Below are 20472 nucleotides of genomic sequence, written 5' to 3' on the forward strand. Positions count from 1 at the left end.
ATGGTTGAGCAGAATGAAAACCTACTGTCTGATATAAAAGCCCTGAGTTTTCCTTTATTTTATTTACCTCTCAGAAAATGTATTTTAATGTAAGTTATCATATAACACAATTATTTCTAAAAGGCTTATTCTTGAACCTTATTTCTTAACTGTCCACTACAGTTTTTGAAAGAAAAGGACTCCGGGACCCATAACCAACCCTCCTTTCTTAGTCACGGCAATTGCCACCTATTGGAATCAAGTCACCACAGCGCCACCTAGTGACAATATTCTCTAATTGGAGGTTAAGTACCACCTCAAGAAAACAACTTAAAAGACAAAAGCATGTGCATAGTTTCAGTCTGTAGCACCACACTAACCTTTGGAAAGGTCAGAATAATATTCTCCGAAGTGTCCTGCACTGCAGCATTGTATGGAGGACAGAGCATGGAATTCCTATGCTTACAATTCTTGCCATTGACCATCTTGTGGGTCAGCTACCTCACTAGTATCTCTTTGGTGACTAGATTTCATTCACAAATTTCATGATTATTAAATAATTAGAATATTATAAATTGATTATTGGATTCATAAAATAATACATTAGATTGAGACCACCACCTGGAAACCTTTCTGGCTCTCTGCTTCACAGGAATGTCTCCAGAACTCCCGGGACTAGAATAGGAATGTCTCCACTTTCTAAGCCCCACGTGCCTTCTCACTCTCATTTCCTAGTACGTGGCTGTGCTTCTCTTTATTCCTTGACATTGTAACCACAGCTGACTCCTAGATGCTGATGAAAACTTGCTATTCTTCCTTCTCTTTCTTTTTCTCTCCTTCTTTCCCCCCTTCCTTTCCTTTTCTTTCATTCCCTTTCTATTCTTCCCCTTTTCTTCCCTTCATTTATTTCCCTTTCTATCTTTTCCCTTCCCTCCCTTTCCCTTCTCTGTCCTCTCCTCACTCTCTACCAACCAAGTTCCTGTGTATTCTTCAAGGGTCAAGTGCAGCCTCTTCCAGGAAGCTCCCCTTGATCCTGATCCTTAGTCAAGAAGTAAACATTATCACCCAACCCTACATCTCACAATATTGTAAACTCTCTGATTGCAAGAGCTGTTTATTTATCTATCATTAACCAATTGGAAAATGGACAGACTTTAAATATTAGCTGAAAGACTACATAAATTATATAATCATTTCAGTGTCTACCTAGGAATTAAATACCAAATATGCTATTTTGTCAACTTCACATTAACCTTCTAATTCTCTTCCTACCATGAATGGCCTGTCTATAGCTGATTTACATATAAAATACATATGGAAATTGAAAATACAGGCAAAAATATGCTTACAGTTTTATTGACCTGTTTATGGAAAATTTAAAGATATACTATATAAATTTTTGCCTTTGCTCAAAAAAAAAAAAAAGAGAGAGACTATATGTGTCAGAAACTAAAACTTGTCTACTCTAGCATAATATCTCCTTTTCACATATTGTTCTGCTCTCCCACGCGGTAGTTTTAAATACAGCTTTTCAAAATTGAATGCTAGAAATTTGCATGCTGATTCTATTAGGGAAAATGGTCAGATTCTATTCATACTGAATACAAGCTAAATTGATGAGATGCTGTGACACTTTGCTGCTTGGCTTCAAGTTAAGAGAACAGAATCAGCATTGAGGTTGGCTTCTAGAGCTGGGTCTTTCCCTTTTATAAAATGATGGGGTTTGGTTCAGAAAAATTCCAAGCTTTCTTTCAGCACCATCTCTACTGGTCCAGATTTCTACCAAGGAAAAAAGAAATTTAGAATGCCAAGCTGCAAAATATCTGAAAAGAGCAAAGACTGTATTTTATCGTGTTGGCACATTTCAGGGGGAACCGAAGTCAAATACTAACTGCTTATCAACAATTGAACCCCAAACTTCAAAACTGAAGTTGTAGGCAGGTAAAAGTATTTAAGGTTAACAGAAGAGGAGACATGACTCATATTAAACAATAGCTTTGTAATTGTTCCTGAAACTGCCAACTCAATTCTCTATTTAATTTTTTTACAGAGAGCATGGAAATCAAAACAGGAAATGAATCAAAATTATTTCCCTTTCAAATAGAGTAACATTCTACCAAATAAAATTCAAGAGAAATTGAACCGATGGTTTTTGTAGTCAGTGATCTGAAGAAATCCTTTATTCATTTTCTATTTCCCAAAAATAGGTTTAAAAGAATGAAGTTATAAAAAAGGAAGTGGATAGCCTTCTTACTAGTCAACTTAATATGTACAGAGCTATAAATATATGAATAAAACATGTACATTCCTCTACGTATCAAACAACATTTTGTATAAGACTTTATAGAAGGTGGTAGGGGTATGTGGACGTGAACTGCACAGCAACATTATAGTATATTATTGTAGTGTATCAAAACAATGGATTTATTGTTCAATAATTCACATTATTCTCAAAGTATTCACATCAGAAAGTATTCACATTAGTGCTTTCCTTTTTCAAGGCCTAGAATACCATTTGTTTTCTTTGATTACTACATCTTAATGGCTTTTATCCAGTTAAAATATATTTGAATTTCTACCTAATTGGTTCTCAATTCAAGAAAAAATAGTATCTCTTACGGACACCCAAAATGAAATCTTTATCTTTTGTAAGCTAACATAGAATGCGAAAGAATGTTGATTCATCCCTCTGTTTATTTTGTCACATTGTAGGCTCTTTGAGAATGTATGCTTCTGTTTGTATTTTTTAAATATTTCTGTCTCACAAATCAGTAAATGTTTTCTAAAAGAATAAGTTGTTATTTCCTTTTAGACTATTGATCCATTGATTATTAGCTGTAACTTTTAGGTTTTACTTTAAAAATACGTCAAGACAGAAAAAAGAAAATAGTTGGGCTAAGTTCTGAATTTTGTTTGCTATGTTGATTCAGAGGAAATTTAGCTCTGGCAGCTATCTGTAATAAGCTTGATGAGACATTATAAAAGCTAGTTCATCAAACTATTCCAGACATTTGGAGCAGGTTAGATTCCTCTACTCATTCACTCATTCACAAAACAGTTATGGAGGAGCTACTAGGTTCCAGATGCCAGATACTATGAAAGATTCACAGAGAAAGAAAACAGAAGCCCCGATCTCAACTAAGTTGTACTTAGTGAGGTCATAATTGCAGATATATATATTAATATAATGCAAAGTGAATGTTATGTTAAAACAGCCACAGATAAATGGCTGCAGTGGGGGTCAGAAGAAAAAGAGATGATTTTCAGATGTCAGGATCAGAGATTTGGTGAAGGGAGTTGAATGTGAAGTAGACCCTTAAGAATAGATAAGATTTGGATTTGCAGATACAGGTGGGAGGACTTGCTACAGGTAAAAGCACAGCTACAGTAACAACAAGTGAAATAAATATGTAAGTTGAAATGAAATCTATGAGAAGTGAAAAAATATATATCACATAACCTATTAAGAGGGATGCATATCTAGGAGATGATTTATAGCAATTAATAACAATCTGATAGTAAAGACAGAGGATGTCAATTATTCACACATGTCTGAATCTTTCTTTTTATGGATTTGTAATCAAACACTATAAACAGGGAGACGGGTAAATGAAACGTGCATGTTTAAAAAACCATTTCATTTACCAATTTTGTAGGGTCTGTAAAGACATCTTGAGCAAGAGACTTGCCAACCTTTAGGTTGCTTGAGAAAATTACTCCAGGATCAAATCACAAATTTTGAATCACAAATGAATGAAACTCAAAATGTGCATACATGGGACTGTTCGTTAATAGTATGGTTGTTATGTTGCAGAGGTGGAGGGGCCCCATGACCCATTTTCTCAGTGTTTCCATTGCCCAGAAGCCAATTCCACTTTAAAACATACAATCGTTTCTCCATTCACCATCCCTACTTAAGACCATCAGTCCATCAAGCAAACTTACTCTGTTTTTACCCTGTTCATATAAAAAGGGATCACCCCTTTTCCTCCTCTTATATTACCAATGCTTTGCTGTATGGAATCTTAAGAGCAAAGTACTACCTACCTACAACCAAAATGGCTATAAACAAAGTTTCCCTATAACATGTAAGCAAAGTGACAACAACTATTATGTTAACTGACACACATAGGTCAAAGTCATTTGATTAATGGAAACTATGCAGAATTAAAAGCTTAGTTTAGCTGGTCATTCTTAATCCATTAAAGGGCATAAATCATAACCAAAGCACCCACTGTAACAGTGAGGGCAGATCCCTGGACTGGAGACTGAGTTCTAATCCTGACTCTGCCATTATCTTGATTAGGTTGTTTCCTCCCCCTGCTTGGCCTTTCTTCATCTGTAAAATGGAGAGTCGGGCTATGTATTTGCAATTCTAGACTTCAGGGATTCTATGCTCATCATAAGGACAGAACTTATAAACTTCCTTTGTTTTTAGTACCTTTTATGAAATCAAATAAATATATTTCTGATCTCTTTGTACAAGTGATACTATATCCAAAACACGAGAGAGGTAAATGATATTCCATAACCCAGGATTTTCGAGAAAAGCATTTGAGTGAACCAGGCTTCTCTCTCTTCATTTGTCTTTAGTGGTGAAGGTGTTTACTTTGAAATCCTGTTTTGAGGACTCATCATCACAGCAAGAAACATTGCGGCAAAGATGTTTTTTAAAAAACACAGCTCTAGCTTTGCAGTTCCATCAGAACTGTCTCGCAGATTACTCTGTAGACTGTTGAAACGAAAGTGACTGGTGTGACAGTGCAGGCAGGCTTGAGTGAACCTGAGTGAAACACACCTGAGAGGTGTGCGTTTATAGCACTGCCGGGGATATAATGTCAGGTCTCAGTCTGCTCACCACTGGGTGCCTGCGTGTCATTGGGGTTCCTTTGCTTTGCTTTTTAAAAAATCTTACATTCTCTTTGGGTTAATAAAAAAGATTTGGGTTGTCTGCCATACCTCACATTAACATCTCAGCAACCCTGCCTCACAGGTGCTCTGTAGGCATAGTGCATTCCAGCCCACATTTCTCATTCATTGACCATTATACTCATTCCTCACTGAGAAACGTTTCCGTCGCTGAGCAGTGTAATCACTCCCAGGAAGACTATGTTTAAATTAAAGTGTAATTTAAACCCAACGAGAAAGCAAGTAACACAGGCAAATTCTGGAGTTGTTTCACCTCCATGACAGTGGGCGTAGTTATGTGTCATGCCTACAGTGACATATTGCCTCCTAATAAAAGCCCTTTACTGATATTCACAGGTAAAATGTCATCATCTTCTGGAAAACCCACATTGTTCATGCCAGCTTTTATTAAAAATTTAGATAGTGCGGGAAGAGAACTTTTGGGGCCTCCTGGATGTTGGGATTGATCCAAATCATTGAAAGGCTAAAAAAATGAAGCAATAGAGTTCAAATAAGAATAAGAGTTTGAATATATATATTCTGCAGGCTGCAGTCCAAATTTATCCTGGTGGTCTAATCACCAGGACATGGAAAGATGGGATAAACAGGTTTATTCTCATTCTCTCTCTGACTCAACTAGCCCATGTGGGGATTGCTTATTTAATGGAGTATTCATTGATCTTTCTTCAGTAATTTTTCACAGGAAAGTGCCATTCTTTTATATGGAGTCAGGTGAACTTACAGCATATTCTTGCAGTCATGAGGTTTTTGCTTGTTGTGTAAGTCTGGATAAGTAAATTTCCACTTCAGAATCTGTTTTATAAGATATAAAATAAAATTGTTTTACTAATCATACTCTATATTAGGAGTCTGAAGGTCACATTTAGCTAGTACATTAATTGTACTTGACTGAGAGTTTTTTCCCCTTAATTCATTGTTTGAAGTAGTAATATATAGAAAAAAATAAGTCTATTTCTTATACCTTTGTTCTGCCCCTACTCAAATCCCTTCCCAGGAGGCAAACATTATTACCAGTTTCTTGTATATCCTTCAATATATTCTCCAAATATAGATAATATATCTATTTGTGTGCATGTTCATGTATGTGTGTATTTAACAGGAATGGTTGCTTATGCAAATATATATGTGTTTATATTATGTATGTGATTTAATATAAATGATGGTATGTGCAAATATGCACATGGTTACAGATTGCTTTTTTATGTCTTGGAGATCTTTCCACAATATGTCTTGAAGATCATTCTATAAAAATATATAATGAGCTGAATTTATTTTCTTAGCAGAACTCATGTGTGGACATGCTAGAATTTATTTAACCAATCCCCTGTTGAAGGACATTTAGATTGTTTTCAGTATTTTGATGTTGGACATGTCTTCACCATGAATATAATCTTGAACATACTTCATTTTGCACATGTGCTACTATATTTGTAGGTCAGATTCCTAGAAGTGAGTCAAAGGGTATATAAATGAATTACAATGTGTGAATTTTATCCCATTTTCTAATAATATTCCTTTAGGTACATCCCACAAATTTTGGTATTTCACATTTTATTATTTAGTTAGAGCTAATTTAATTTTTTTATTTGTAAAAATGTATGGTTACATGTGAAATATTGTTACATGTGCATAATGTGTAGTGATCAATCAGGGCATTTAGGGTGTCCATCTCCCAAATGCAATAACTTTTTGTCTAATTATAGTCACTGTACTCTGCTATCGAACACTGAATTTATTCCTTGCATCTAACTGTATGTTTGTCCCTTTTAGCCCATTTCTCCTCATCCTCCCTGCCCCCAGTCACCCTTCCCGATCTCTGTTCTCTCTTTCCACTCTCTACCTCCACATGACCAGATTTTTTAGCTCCCACATATAAGTGAGAACATGCAATATAAGTATTTCTGTGTCTGGCTTATTTCACTCAAGATGATGACCTCCAGTTCCATCCATGTTGCTTTAAATTACATGATTACATTCTTTTTTTTTTTTTTATGAATGAATACTGCTCCATTGTGTGTATATACCACATTTTCTTTATCTATTCATCCGCTGATGGGTCCATAGGGTTATTACATTTTTGCTATTGTGAATAATGCTGCAATAAATGTGCAAGTACAAGTATTTCTTAGTGCTATTTTTAATATCCCTGTGATTTCTTCCTTGACCCATGGGTTCTATATAAGCTCGTTGTTTGATTTTCAAATGTTCAAAATATTTGAAATTTCAAATTTTCAAATATTTTTATTGTTGTCAGAGAACATACTCTATAAGATTGCAATCTTTTGGCTTTCATATGGGCCAGCATATATCTCAGTGTTTCATAGATACTCAAAAAGAATGTTCATTATGCTGATGTTTGGTGTGGTGTTCTACAATATTAATTAGGTCAAGTTGTTTGATGATGTTCAGATTATCTGTACTCTTACTGATTTCTGCTATGTGTTCTATCTATTGCTGAGAGAGGAATATTAAAATCTCTAATTATTTTTTTAATTTTGACTCTTTTTTAAGAAATTCTGGTTATGATTGTGAATTTATTTATTTTCTCTTTTAATTCTGTCACTTTTTCCTTCCTGTACTAATAAGTACTATTATTCAACACATATATGTGTAAGGATAAGTCCTGACGTGTTAACCCTCAACCTTTATGTAATGTTCCTTCTTACTTCCAGTTGTGCTTCTTTTGTTGAAGTATCCCTTATCTGAGATTAATATAGCCATATCTACTTTCTTAAGTTTACTGTCTATATATCTTTTCCATACCTTTACTTTCACCCTATATGAGATTTAAGGGTACCACTGAGAGACAGAATATCTTGAGTGTTGCATTTTTATTTAGTCTAACAGATTCTGCCTTTTAATTGGAGTGTTTATTTACTTTGAATGTGATGTTTGATGTAGTTGTATTTGAATCTACCATCTTGCTATTTGTTTTCTATTTATCTCATCTGATTTATCTCATTCTTCCATTTCTCTTCTTATTTCTTTTTGTATAATTAATACTTTTTAATGCTCCATTTAAATCCCTATCTTAGTCTTATCCCTTTATAATATATTTATAGTTTTTGCTTGAGAAAATAAAACAAGTATTACTTTATGATGGTCTCCTTAGAATTAATATTAAAACACTTCACATGAAATGCAAGAACCTTAAACAATGTATTTCAATTAATGCTCTGTCTGCAATGTCATATATATTTTATGTCTTTATATTATAAACCTCTCAGTGCAATATTATTTTTTGCTTTAAAAATTAAAAAAGTACTGTGGCTCACGCCTGTAATCCTAGCTCTTGGGAGGCCGAGGCGGACGGATTGCTCAAGGTCAGGAGTTCAAAACCAGCCTGAGCAAGAGCGAGACCCCGTCTCTACTATAAATAGAAAGAAATTAATTGGCCAACTGATATATATATAAAAAATTAGCCGGGCATGGTTGCGCATGCCTGTAGTCCCAGCTACTCGGGAGGCTGAGGCAGAAGGATCACTCGAGCCCAGGAGATTGAGGTTGCTGTGAGGTAGGCTGACGCCACGGCACTCACTCTAGCCTGGACAATAAAGCGAGACTCTGTCTCAAAAAAAAAAAAAAAAAAAAAAAAAGAAAAAAAAAATTAAAAAAGTGTATTCTGTTATACTTATCAACATATTTATGATTTCCAGTGGTGTTCATCTCTTTTTATGTAACCTAGTTTTCATATGGTATAATTTCTCTTCAGCCTGAATAGCATCTTTCAGAATTCCTTATAGTGCAAGACTTCAAGAAATGAATTTGCTCATTTTGTTTATCTGAAAATATTTTTACTTCCTTTACCATATTTTTCCAGAATATTATGGGGGTATAAATATTTTGGTTACATATAATGCCTTTGCCTCACCCAAGCCACGGCTACAAGCATGCCCTTCCCCATATAGTGCACTCCACATCCATTAGTTTTGAATTTCCCCCTACCACCCCCTGCATCCCATCTGACTGGCACCCAGTGAATATTACATCCATGTGAGCATCTCAGTGTTGCTAAGTTAGTACCAATTTCATGGCTAGTACATGTGGTGCTTTTTTTTCCATTCTTGCTATACTTCACTTTGAAGGATGGGCTCAAGCTCTATCCAGAATAATGTAAGAGGTGCTAGTTCACCATTGTTTTTTGTACTTGAGTAGTGTTCCATAGTATACATATACCACATTTTATTAATCTAGTCATGTGTTAGTGGGCACTTGGGTTGTTTCCGCATCTTTGCAATTGTGGATTGTGCTTCCATAAACATTCGAATACAGATGTCTTTATTATAGAAAGCCTTTTTTTCCTTTGGGTAGATGCCTAGTAGTGAGATGGTTGGATCAAATGGTGTTTCTATTTTTAGTTCTTTGAGATATCTCCAAATTACTTTCCGCAGAGATTGCACTAGTTTGCAGTCCCACCAACAATGTATGAGTGTTCCTAACTCTCTGCATCCACACCAACATTTATTGTTTTGGGACATTTTGATAAAGACCATTCTCACTGGAGTTAGGTGATATCTCATTGTGGTTTTGATTTGCATTTCCCTGATGCTTAGAGATGTTGGGCGCTTTTTTTAATGTTTTCTGGCCATTCATTATTCTATCTTCTTTTGAAAAGTTTCTGTTCCTGCCCCTTGCCCACTTTTTTATGGGGTTGTTTGATTTTTTTCTTCTTAATTTTCTGAAGTTCTATATAGATTCTTGCTATCAGACTTTTATCAGATGTGTAGTATGCAAATTTTTTCTCCCATTCTGTAGGTTGTCTATTCATTCCAATGATAGTTTCCTCTGCCATACAGAAGCTTTTTAATTTGATCAGGTCCCATTTATTTATTTTTGTTGCTGCTCTGATTGCTTTCGGGATCATCTTCATAAATTCTTTGCCTAGGCCAACATTTTCTTAGAATTCTTTTCTAGAATTCTTAATTTTTCATGCCTTAGATTTAAGTCTGTTATCCATAATGAGTTGATTTTTGTGAGAGGTGAGAGGTGCAGATCCAGTTCAAATCTTCTGCATGTGGTTATCCAGTTTTCCCAGCACCTTTTCCCCAATGTATATTTTTGTCTGCTTTGTCAAAGATCAGATGACAATATGAGAGAGAAGAAGAACATACATTATCAGTTTTGAAGGATATATTCACTGGATATAGAATTATGGATTTAATTTACTTTTTCTTTTACACTATAATAGCTCATTCTGTTGCCTTTTAACCTCCAATGTTTTCCTGTGTTTTATTTGATATTTTTTCCCTCTTCTCCATTTCATTTAAATTTTTGTTTTGTTTTATAGAATTTTGGTTAATGTGTCTGAGTACAGTATTAGGGTAATTATCCTGATTGGTGTTTGCTGAGTTTCTTTGATCTGTATTTGTAGGAATTTTAATTTTCACCATATTGATAGATTTTAATCATTATTTATTCTTTTTTTTTCTTGCTGTATTCCCTTTCTTTGCCTTTCACATAGACAATACTGTTTCCCATCCAAGTACTAAGCAGGCCCAAACCTGCTTAGCTTGCGAGATCAGACGAGATCGAACACGTTCAGAGTAGTATGGCCATAGGTGGCAATACTGTTTAATATTGTCAACAGGTTACTAGGCTATATACTTCAGCCATGATGATTTCAATTAATTGGTCTTTAATTTCATTAATGCTTTCATTTGCCAGTATTCAGTCTTTATTTTAAGTATATATAGTAATTCTTTTCCTCAAGTGTTATTTTGTTCACTTCTAGAATTTTTATTGGGTTTTTAAAAGTCATTTCCACTTTTTTCTGCTGATATTTCTTGTTTATTCATTATGTCCTCCTTTTTCTTTACATCATAGAACATATTTATAGCAGCTGTTTTAAAGTTCATGTCTGTTAATTTTAACACCTGCCATCTTGTGGTCTTTTCTATTGTCTGCTGAATTGATTGATTATGGGTTACATTGTCCTAATAACATCTGTGTTTCATGGTTTTTTTATTATGTGTTAGACATTTGTATGATATGTTGTAGAGTATATTACTTTACCCACTAATAGAGGTGTGTGTTTTGTCCTGGCATTCAGATTAATAACTAATAGATCTTCTTGATCTTGTCACACTGTGTGTCTGTATATGTGTGGGTGTGTGTTTAGGTTCTTGATTGTTTAGATTCTGTCTTTAGTCTGGGGGTGAGTACAGGCTTACTTAGGATGTGATCATTAATTTTAAATTGTGGCCTGAGATCTGCAATGCATGTCCAATGTATTCATTGAGGTCCCTCTTTTCTGGTTTGCCTGGAAGTTCAACATATCCCAGCCCTGCACACCCTCAGGTATTTCCATTCATCTCACAATCCTGAAGCCACTGTTCTATGGTAGGACTTGAAGAGTCTTATCCTGAGTGTGTGCAGTCTCTCCACAAGCCCAGGAGCCTCAGGAAGTTTCCTTGCAGTGTCTGCCCTCATTCCACCCAGTCCCTTTTCTTTGGCACCACACTTCAAACTTCAAGTCACTCTAGTAGTTCCAGACTCCAATTTTTGTCTCCTCAACTTCACTAAACCACAGTGGTTGACCTTCAGCTTCACCTTTCCATTTCAGAGTTGCAAAGTGCCCCATGCATCAAGCCAGGGTTAATATGGTGCTTACCTCCTTATCTCGAAGATCAAACACCTGGAACTCCAGTTGACAAGTGCCTGGCAACTGTTGCCTCATGTGTTTTGTCCAGTTTTATAACCATTTATATCAGGAAGTTAAGTTTGTTATCAGTAATTTTGACTTTATGGAAGTTGACACAGAGAGTTTTAAAAAAATGGGAAATTTCATGTCAAAAAATAACTTTTTCAGCCTTGGTTGATAATTTCTCCATCTCTTTAGAGTATAAAAAGTGACTTTCTAAAGAGTTGAACAACTTTTAAATTGAAATATGGAAATTTGACAACATCCCCTCTTTTATCCATATCCAAGGAAAGGAAAACTAAGGCTGAGGCACCAGAGGCACATATCTTGCCTTGATTTTCAAACTCAATCATAGTTGGACACTTGGTTACATACTGTACACATGCTTAACTTCATGAGAACTGTCTTCAATGAAGAATTGCACTGTTCCTTCATTATCTGCTTGAGATACATTTTCTGTAGAACATTGAGACTTCTGGGAATAATTTTGGTGGTAACACTGGATTGTAATATGATACATACCCTCACCAACTGGCCTTTTCCTTCTCACTTCCACCTCACTTTCATACTTGCATTATTCTGGCTAGAGGTTAAGAAAAATAGCATGTGGTGCAGTGCCTCATTAGAACCTGAAAATCATCACATCACTTATCTTCCCATTGATGATTTCTTTGTGTTCTTTGCCTATAGGTGGTTGAATTGAGCCTTAAGTTATATAGCCTTGGTTAGCCTGTGACAGGTAAAAGATACCTAAGACATTATTTGGATTCCACAAGTAAAGTGACTTTTCTAAGTCTACTGCTCAAGCTAACACATTGTGATATCAATTTACCTGAAAATTGTAAGCAGAGGTAAGGAAAGTGAGTAATATGCCAGCCACTATATGCCCGATACACCTTCATTGTTTTGTTTAATAATCACAACCTTGCAATGAAGGTGTAATTAACCTTAGATTACAGATAGTGAAACTGAGTTTCAGAAAAATTCAGTAACTTGTCCAAGGCCAAAATGCAAGGATTTGAAATTTGTGACTGTCTACCTCCAATATTATATTTCTAATATGTCACAGATTGTGTTATTTTATGATGGTATAAATTTACCTTGTTGCCTTGTCAGATATTGCAAAGAATGTGTTAACAAAGAAGCGTTATTTTTAGAGAAATTAGCTCAGTAGTTTTCCAGTAAAAATATCTCAAAAGTAGATAGACAAAGGTTTCCATATCAGCAAAGGTTTTTTTTTTTTTTTAAGTTATAAAATTAGACTTGTTCTAATCAAAGCAATTCCAGTTTTTTAAAAAACTTCATTTGAGATAATGTAATTTGGCATTTTCTTTGCCTCTTGTCAGGATGGAAAACAATAGTTCTCTTGCTAGATTTAATATCATTATGTCTGACAACATAGTTAACAGAACAGCTGCTAATGTACCAAGGATTTTCAAGTTCTTTGCATCTAAAGGTCATTAATGAAGTTAGCAAACCAGAAGCTTCACAGTTTGAATCTATATTCAAAGATTATAACCAAAGGAACTTTCTATCTCTGGAGTTGTTGGATGCAAGTTGTGTTGAAAGAAATCATTAGTTTTTGATTCTTTTCTTTCTTAAACACAACCCAGTAAACAAGGATGCATAGCAAACAGGGAAGATGGTTATGTCCATTAAAAATTGGGGGTTTTAATTGGAAAGGAAAAAATAAAAACCAGAGGGTCATTTGTGTCTGGCATATGTTTAAAAATTAATAATTTGTACATGCCATAGGGAGAATCATGAGTCATAATTACTAATATAACAGCAAAGTGTATTTTCTCTGATTATATTTTTCTTTATTTGCTTATAAATAATCACATATTACCACCATATCTCTGGTAAGTAAGCACTGTTTTTGAAATAACAATATTTCATATAGACTCCTTAATTGCAATAAATTTTTTAACTAACATTAATAATAAAGCTATAGAATGTTTAAGGCAAAGGGGATGTTTGAGATTGCTTAATTCAGCAAACACTTCTCTTTTACATTTAGAGAAACTGAGAGCCTAAGGTGATCTTCTCAGTTTAAACAAAACTTAGAGATACATAGGAACAAAACTCTGGGTCTTAGGATATCTTTTCACCAAATTATCTTGTTAGAGTAGATTTTTAACTCCAAGTACTGTTGTGAATACCAAGGGAATGTAAACATTATGGTGCCTACCTTCACGGAGCTTAAACAAATTCGTATATACTATAATGTCAGGAAGTGTCAAGTTGCAAAGAATTAAAAAAAAAAACAAGGTAAGAGGTTAGAAAGTGACTGGTGGAGATGCTAAATTATGTAAGGCAGTCAAAGGAGATCTCTCTGAGGTAGTTACATTTATGCAGTGACATGAATAATATAAGAGATCAAACCATGTTCATATGTTATTGAAGAGGTGTTCAAGAACAAGGAATATCAATTGTGAAGGATTTGAAATGGAAAGTGCTTGCTGTGTTTGAGCAACAGCAGGTAGACCAGTGTCTGAGTGTAATGTTCATTCATTCACTGCACATTCATCCCCCGGATTACCACAGCCAGAGCAGGATGGAGGAAATGGGGATCTGCAAAGAAAGAGCAAAATGAAGATAAATTGTGGTTACCATATCATTTAGCTATATTAACTTTGCAGGGCTATATAATTCATGCATTCCTGCTTGAGTTGGAAAGATACAGTTTGCAAGTAAAATTTAGGGGAGTAAAAGTAGTTGTGAGTGAATCATGTAACATTCCTTACCTTTCAAAAACTTTATTCTGAGCACATGTCATACTAAAATGTAGAAATCTTTAAAGTTACAATATCAGGGTTTTCTGTGTAAATTAAATAAACTGGAATAATTGTAAGAGCCTTTGTAGTTATCAGAGAGCTTTCACGTGTGTTATGTAATTTGATCTTTACAGTCTCGCAAGTCTGTAGTAAATGTATTCTCATTTTACAGTGCAGGACATTGAGGTTCGGAGAGGTTAACTGACTCACCAATACTTTTTATTATCCATTTTTTCATTATAGACATCATGTGGGTGTGAAGACTGTAATGGTCATTTGTTTCTCTGATTCTTATGCCAGGTAGTTTAACTTAAAGCTGGGAGTACTCTGAGAAATCATTTTTCAGTATTAATATAAAAATAATATTAATTTATTATTACTATTATTATTATTTTAATGTCTGCAATCACTTTTCCAGTTCCATTTTCTTAGTCTCGTATTTTGGTCTGTAATGTTAGAACCATTTAAAATCAGAGTGAGTGTGGTGGTGCATACCTGTCCCAGCTACTTGGGGGATGGAGGTGGGAGAATTGTTTGAGCCCAGGAGTTTGAGGCCAGTCTGGGCAACACAGTAAGACCTTGTCTCTTAATAGAGAGAGAGAGAGAGAGAGAGAGAGAGAGAGAGAGAGAACAGTAAATCAAAGGAGTCTTTAACTCTGAAGGCTCTAACCCATCCCCTATCTATGCATTACTTTGCTGTCTACAAATGAAGCCAGGAGATTAGCCTTGGAGTATCACTTACAAGGACATGGTTTCAACCAACTCTGTTCCTATATTTATCACTAAATTACCTGCTTTAAGTCATGAGGCCTCATGTTGAAATTCTTCCAGTACATAGTGAGGAAGACAGTGACTACTGTGAAATTCTTTGATATGTAGGAAAATTTTTGTTTCCTTGTAGCTGAAGAGGATGTTGCCACATTTGTTTTTCTTCTGCTTATCTCAGAAGGGGAAAAATTCTCCTTTCCACAAAATATATTTTGTTCACTTGACATGTTAGCATATGATTTTATCGTATTGATTTTAAAAATTCACTGCAAGTCACTAAACAAGACTCAGGCAGAAAAGGTGAACTAGAGAGGTAGTGGTTGTGAAGCAATAAATGTGAGTTCTGGCATTCAGTTAATAATTTTTTTATGTATCTTTGAATTAATCACATAACCTTTTGCTTTTCTCACTTATAAAATTATGGGGTTAAAGTAGAGGATCTTATGGTTTCTAATGGTACTAAACTTTTATTCTGTGTTTCATTGAGGATTCTTCAATCTAATAGTAATATTTTTTTCTACTATTTCTTCCTGGGTTTTTTAAACCTAAGATTTTGATCACTAAGTTAAAATATAAAAAGAGTTCTAGGAAAATTAAAAGGGAAGTTACTGACACCAGGCCAAATGGTGATTTTACTGAACAAGTTGTGGCTACATAATACATTTTTGTACATATAGGATAGTCCTTTCAAAAACATCTTATCAGTCCATGTTTATTGTGGTTGTTTTTTGATTTTGATTCCCAGGGATGAATTCTAGCACCTTCTTTACATGCTAAAGAGCGCTAAACTGAATTTGCAGAATATTATGCTAGGATCAGAGTTCTGGTTTGGCCATGAGTCTTGAAAGACTTTAGCCTCCTAACTGAGTCAAGCTTGAGCAGTTGTGTTCTGTGGAGTGAAGCTTGGCCAGAAAGGAAATCATGTCTCCTGCTTTTGTATGATGAATCTTTATAAACTGCTGATAGAAATTATGTACAGTTGCCTCTCATTTGTTCTTGAGAGGACATGTATTTCAAGCTCATTAGATTTAAGCATTTGCTGATTCATTTTGAAGTCTTTTATCTTTTTTGTATATTCTTTTTTTCCAGGATGTTTTCACTCCAGAATGCAAATTTAAGGAATCTGTGTTTGAAAACTACTATGTGATCTATTCTTCCACACTGTATCGCCAGCAAGAATCAGGCCGAGCATGGTTTCTGGGACTCAATAAAGAAGGCCAAATTATGAAGGGAAACAGAGTGAAGAAAACCAAGCCCTCATCACATTTTGTACCAAAACCTATCGAAGGTATGAAGCCACCTTGTTTTCTTTATTGGACCCTTATCTGCGTGTTGACACCAATCTTTTCCCTCATCCCCTTTCTCTGGAGGGTTTGCTTAGAATGCAACAAATCAGAACAAAGATTCAGAAAATACAATAGTACCTCTTCCTATCAAAAAATAAATAAAGAAAGAAAATTCTACTACAAATACTTGGCACGTAGAAAAAAAAATATGCCTGAATATAGAAGATAGAAGAAAGTTCCTGAAAGTAAAAAATAGTAATAGTTATCATCTGGTATTGTAATTTCTTTTTTTGTTGAATCTAATAATTTAATTTCCCAGGATACACTCTTGAAAAGCAAATGATACTTTTATATTTACAGTATTAAATTGTATCCTTCTCTTTTGAGCCTATAACCTCCCCTCCTTTGATCATTTAACCCATAGAATTCACTAATTTCAAATTATGCAGTAGAATAAATAATTATTTTGCTGAGGAAACTCATTTTTGGCAACTCGGTTGTGTTCCTTCAGAAGTTCCTTGACTAGGATGACAGTATATCATTTGGGTGACCACATTTACTGAAGTCAGTCAAGCTTTCTAATGCAAGCTAGATAAGCAGTAGTGGTCTGGGTATTTACCAACATAACATTTTTCTTCTCTGAAAGTCTGGCACATCATAGAGAGATATTTGGTAATAAGTTGCCAATTAAATTAGTGAACATGTGAATTAGCAAATGAGTAAGTATGAAGACAAAGAACTATGTGCTCTAAAGAATTTCATAATACTCTTAGAGATATGAAATATGTTTGCTAATAGCAATAGTATAATATAAAAAGTGATGCATTACATGCTGCAGGAATTGCTATTGATATTCAGAGAAAGAGCTATCACTTTCACAAAAAGGAAGGTTTCATTAAGAAGCCAGTATTTAAATGTACCTTCAGGGCTAGGCCAGGCTCATACAATTTGAAATGATAGGTAAGGATTAGGCAGACAAAAACACTCCAGGTGCAGTGTGAATAAAGGCAGGGAAGTTGCTTTGTAGGGTTAAGCAGAGGGTACCTAAGAAGTAGGTGATATTTTTATGAGAAAATATATTAATTCTCAAGAATTATGTTTTTGACAGATTATGCTTTCAACTATTGCATCATTTTCATGTGCACAGTAGGTTGATTTTTTTGTTGTTATATAAGTGTAGTACAAGTTTATTAGCAATTTTTAGAAAATTCAGGTAAATATAAAGAAAAAAACATGGTTTTATTTCTTTCTTTTTTTTTTTTTTTTTTTTTGAGACAGAGTCTCGCTTTGTTGTCCAGGCTAGAGTGAGTGCCGTGGCGTCAGCCTAGCTCACAGCAACCTCAAACTCCTGGGCTTGAGCGATCCTTCTGCCTCAGCTTCCCGAGTAGCTGGGACTACAGGCATGCGCCACCATGCCCGGCTAATTTTTTATATATATATCAGTTGGCCAATTAATTTCTTTCTATTTATAGTAGAGACGGGGTCTCGCTCTTGCTCAGGCTGGTTTTGAACTCCTGACCTTGAGCAATCCGCCCGCCTCGGCCTCCCAAGAGCTAGGATTACAGACGTGAGCCACAGCGCCCGGCCTATTTCTTTCTTTTATGTGTAATGCATTTCATATTGATAAAAAGAAAGGAATAGCTATAACCTACCCTCATAAGTAGAGCTGCTATCTGCACTTTGGTTAGTCAGGTTTCCACTTGGGTCTGAATGACCATGTACACATTTCCAAAAGAAATGTATACAATGGCTATGTTCCTAGTTACAGAGCTGCCGTAATCCAACATTTGTTGCTTCATTTCAGTACAAATGTGAAAACGGACAACTAGACATTACTATGTGTGTATGTTGAATTAGATTTGACTTTGCACAACAATAAACCCATGCTAGCAGCAGCTTGATCATACAAAGTTTTATTATCTCATAAACCATATCGAAGGAACCAGCTGTCCAGGGCTGGTACTGTGGCATCCCAATTGGTAGGGACCTTGGCCGCACCCGGCTTTTAGTGCTTCACTCTCTGGTGCCTTGTTGCTATGATCCATGTACAACTGCACTGCACCGTCAACACAAGACACACACTGACCCTTGATGTGCCCTTCTCCCCTTGATCCAACAAGCATCCTATTCCAGTCAGAGGGCAGAGGTGGGGTGAGGAAGGTGGAAACAAGAGCCTGGGCCAGTTTTCTCTTCAAGATGGTCCCTAGTAGCTGCCATGGGATATTTACATTCCACTGGCCACATCCCAGCCAGGTCGTCACACTTCAGTGCAGGGAAGCCAAGAATAGTGATCTTTTATCTGGATGGCTACGTACCACATATTTTTGGAGAATGGCAGAATAGGTATTGAGACACTAACACCTCTGCTTCAGCCTTCCATCCTCTTTAGAATATCTCTGGTTTTCTTAGTGACATTTTTTGGTAGATTGTTTTGTTTTTACTTTATGCTATTTACTGATGCTTTAGAATGATTTTCCTTTTATTCTGGGAAAAAATAAAGTCCATACTGTATCAGATTAACTAATACTTGAAATTACGTCCAAGGTTTTGTGTCTCTTTAGTTTGTGAGAGTGAAAACTTATCTGTAATGTATATAGAATACAATGAGAATCACTTTTCCAAAGATGAAAGCAAGAACTCAGCTGGTTTTAGACCAAAGATCTTTCAATTCCCTGTAAATGTCTTTGCTTTCTGTCTTGGAAAACAAGGTTTACTTTTTGAACAATGTTAGCTAACAGCTTTATAAAGGTTTATTCTTCACAGGTACTATTCTAACCACACCTCAATTATTGTCTCTTATTAATATTTTTCATTCCATTTCTACAAAGTAATTTCTAGTATAACCCTATTTACAAATGTGGAAGATGAAGCACAGAGACATTAAATAATTTGTTTCAAATCATACAACCTGTAAGTGACCGAGCAGAACACAAACCAAGGCATTCTGACTTGAACAACCAAGCACATAAACTCCATGGAGACTGATGAGATAGGCTACAGTCTGAGGTCTGAGAAAGGTTATGGATGTAACCGCAATGTACAGTAGGAGGACCCTAGTAAATGATTTTGAATAATGTCTCCTAATACCTTCTCTTCTTTTTAAATCTGGAATATACCTGCTCCTTAGAAATAAAAGTTATTGCAGATTATTGGAGACTTTTGTGCTCTTATAACTCACCTAATACACGTGAATTTGGTTGGTTCTCTACCTATTATGTGCTTTCATGTCATTATAATACAAAAAATGTGAATAATTACCCAGTGAGTCTCCATGCAGTTATATTTTATATCATTAAATGGTTTTTAGAGGTTGCCCTTATTATTAAATATCTGTACACTTGAGGTTATGTTAGGCATTATTCTACAATGCAGTGAGACCTTCTTCCTCCTTGCTATAATCCTCAAACTATTTTTGCCACCACTGTTATTACTACTATTACTAGTCTTGCTACTGCTATATACAGCTTATCAATTTACCATTTGCTAGGTAGGTTGCGTATGTTGTCTCTGTTAAATATCATAGCAGCCTTATGTTATTATCCTTATTTTATATTAATAGATGAGGAGACTAATATTTAAAGTAATTAAGTAACAAGTCCAAGGTCACAGAACTGGATAAATACAAAACTAGGATTGCAATCTGGCAAGCATAACGTCAATGCCTATGCACCTAACCCCTACACCAGCGCTCCCCAACTTTTTTGGCACCAAGGACTGGTTTCATGGAAGACAGTTTTTCCACAGATGGGGTGGGGCAGGGAATAGTTTTGGGATGATTCAAGCATATTACATTTATCGTGCAGTCAAACCTCTCTACTAATGATAATCTGTATTTGCGGCCGCTCCCACATCACCACCTCAGCTCCACCTCAGATCATCCGGCATTAGATTCTGGCAAGTACATTTACAGTAGGATTAGCCCTCCTATGAGAATCTAATGCCACCACTGATCTGACAGGAGATGGAGCATATTCGGTGATGCAAGTGATGGGGAGCAACTGTAAATACAGATGAAGCTTCACTCCCTTGCCCGCTGCTCCCCTCCTGCTGTGCGGCCTGGTTCCTAACAGCACATGGGCCACTACTGGTCCTT

At 35.5% G+C, this 20472-nt stretch overlaps 1 protein-coding gene across 2 annotated transcripts in view; it reads left to right on the plus strand.

The window, feature by feature from the left end:
- Positions 1-20472, plus strand: part of FGF12 (fibroblast growth factor 12) — a 503500-nt gene that overhangs the window by 468395 nt on the left and 14633 nt on the right. For both annotated transcript variants that reach the window (XM_020286749.2, XM_012774362.2), the window contains one exon: positions 16183-16381. In XM_020286749.2, the coding sequence (XP_020142338.1) occupies positions 16183-16381 (199 nt within the window). The remainder of the gene's footprint in view (positions 1-16182; positions 16382-20472) is intronic.

The sequence above is a fragment of the Microcebus murinus genome, chromosome 1 (assembly GCF_040939455.1).
Source record: "Microcebus murinus isolate Inina chromosome 1, M.murinus_Inina_mat1.0, whole genome shotgun sequence".
Classification (NCBI taxonomy): domain Eukaryota; kingdom Metazoa; phylum Chordata; class Mammalia; order Primates; family Cheirogaleidae; genus Microcebus; species Microcebus murinus.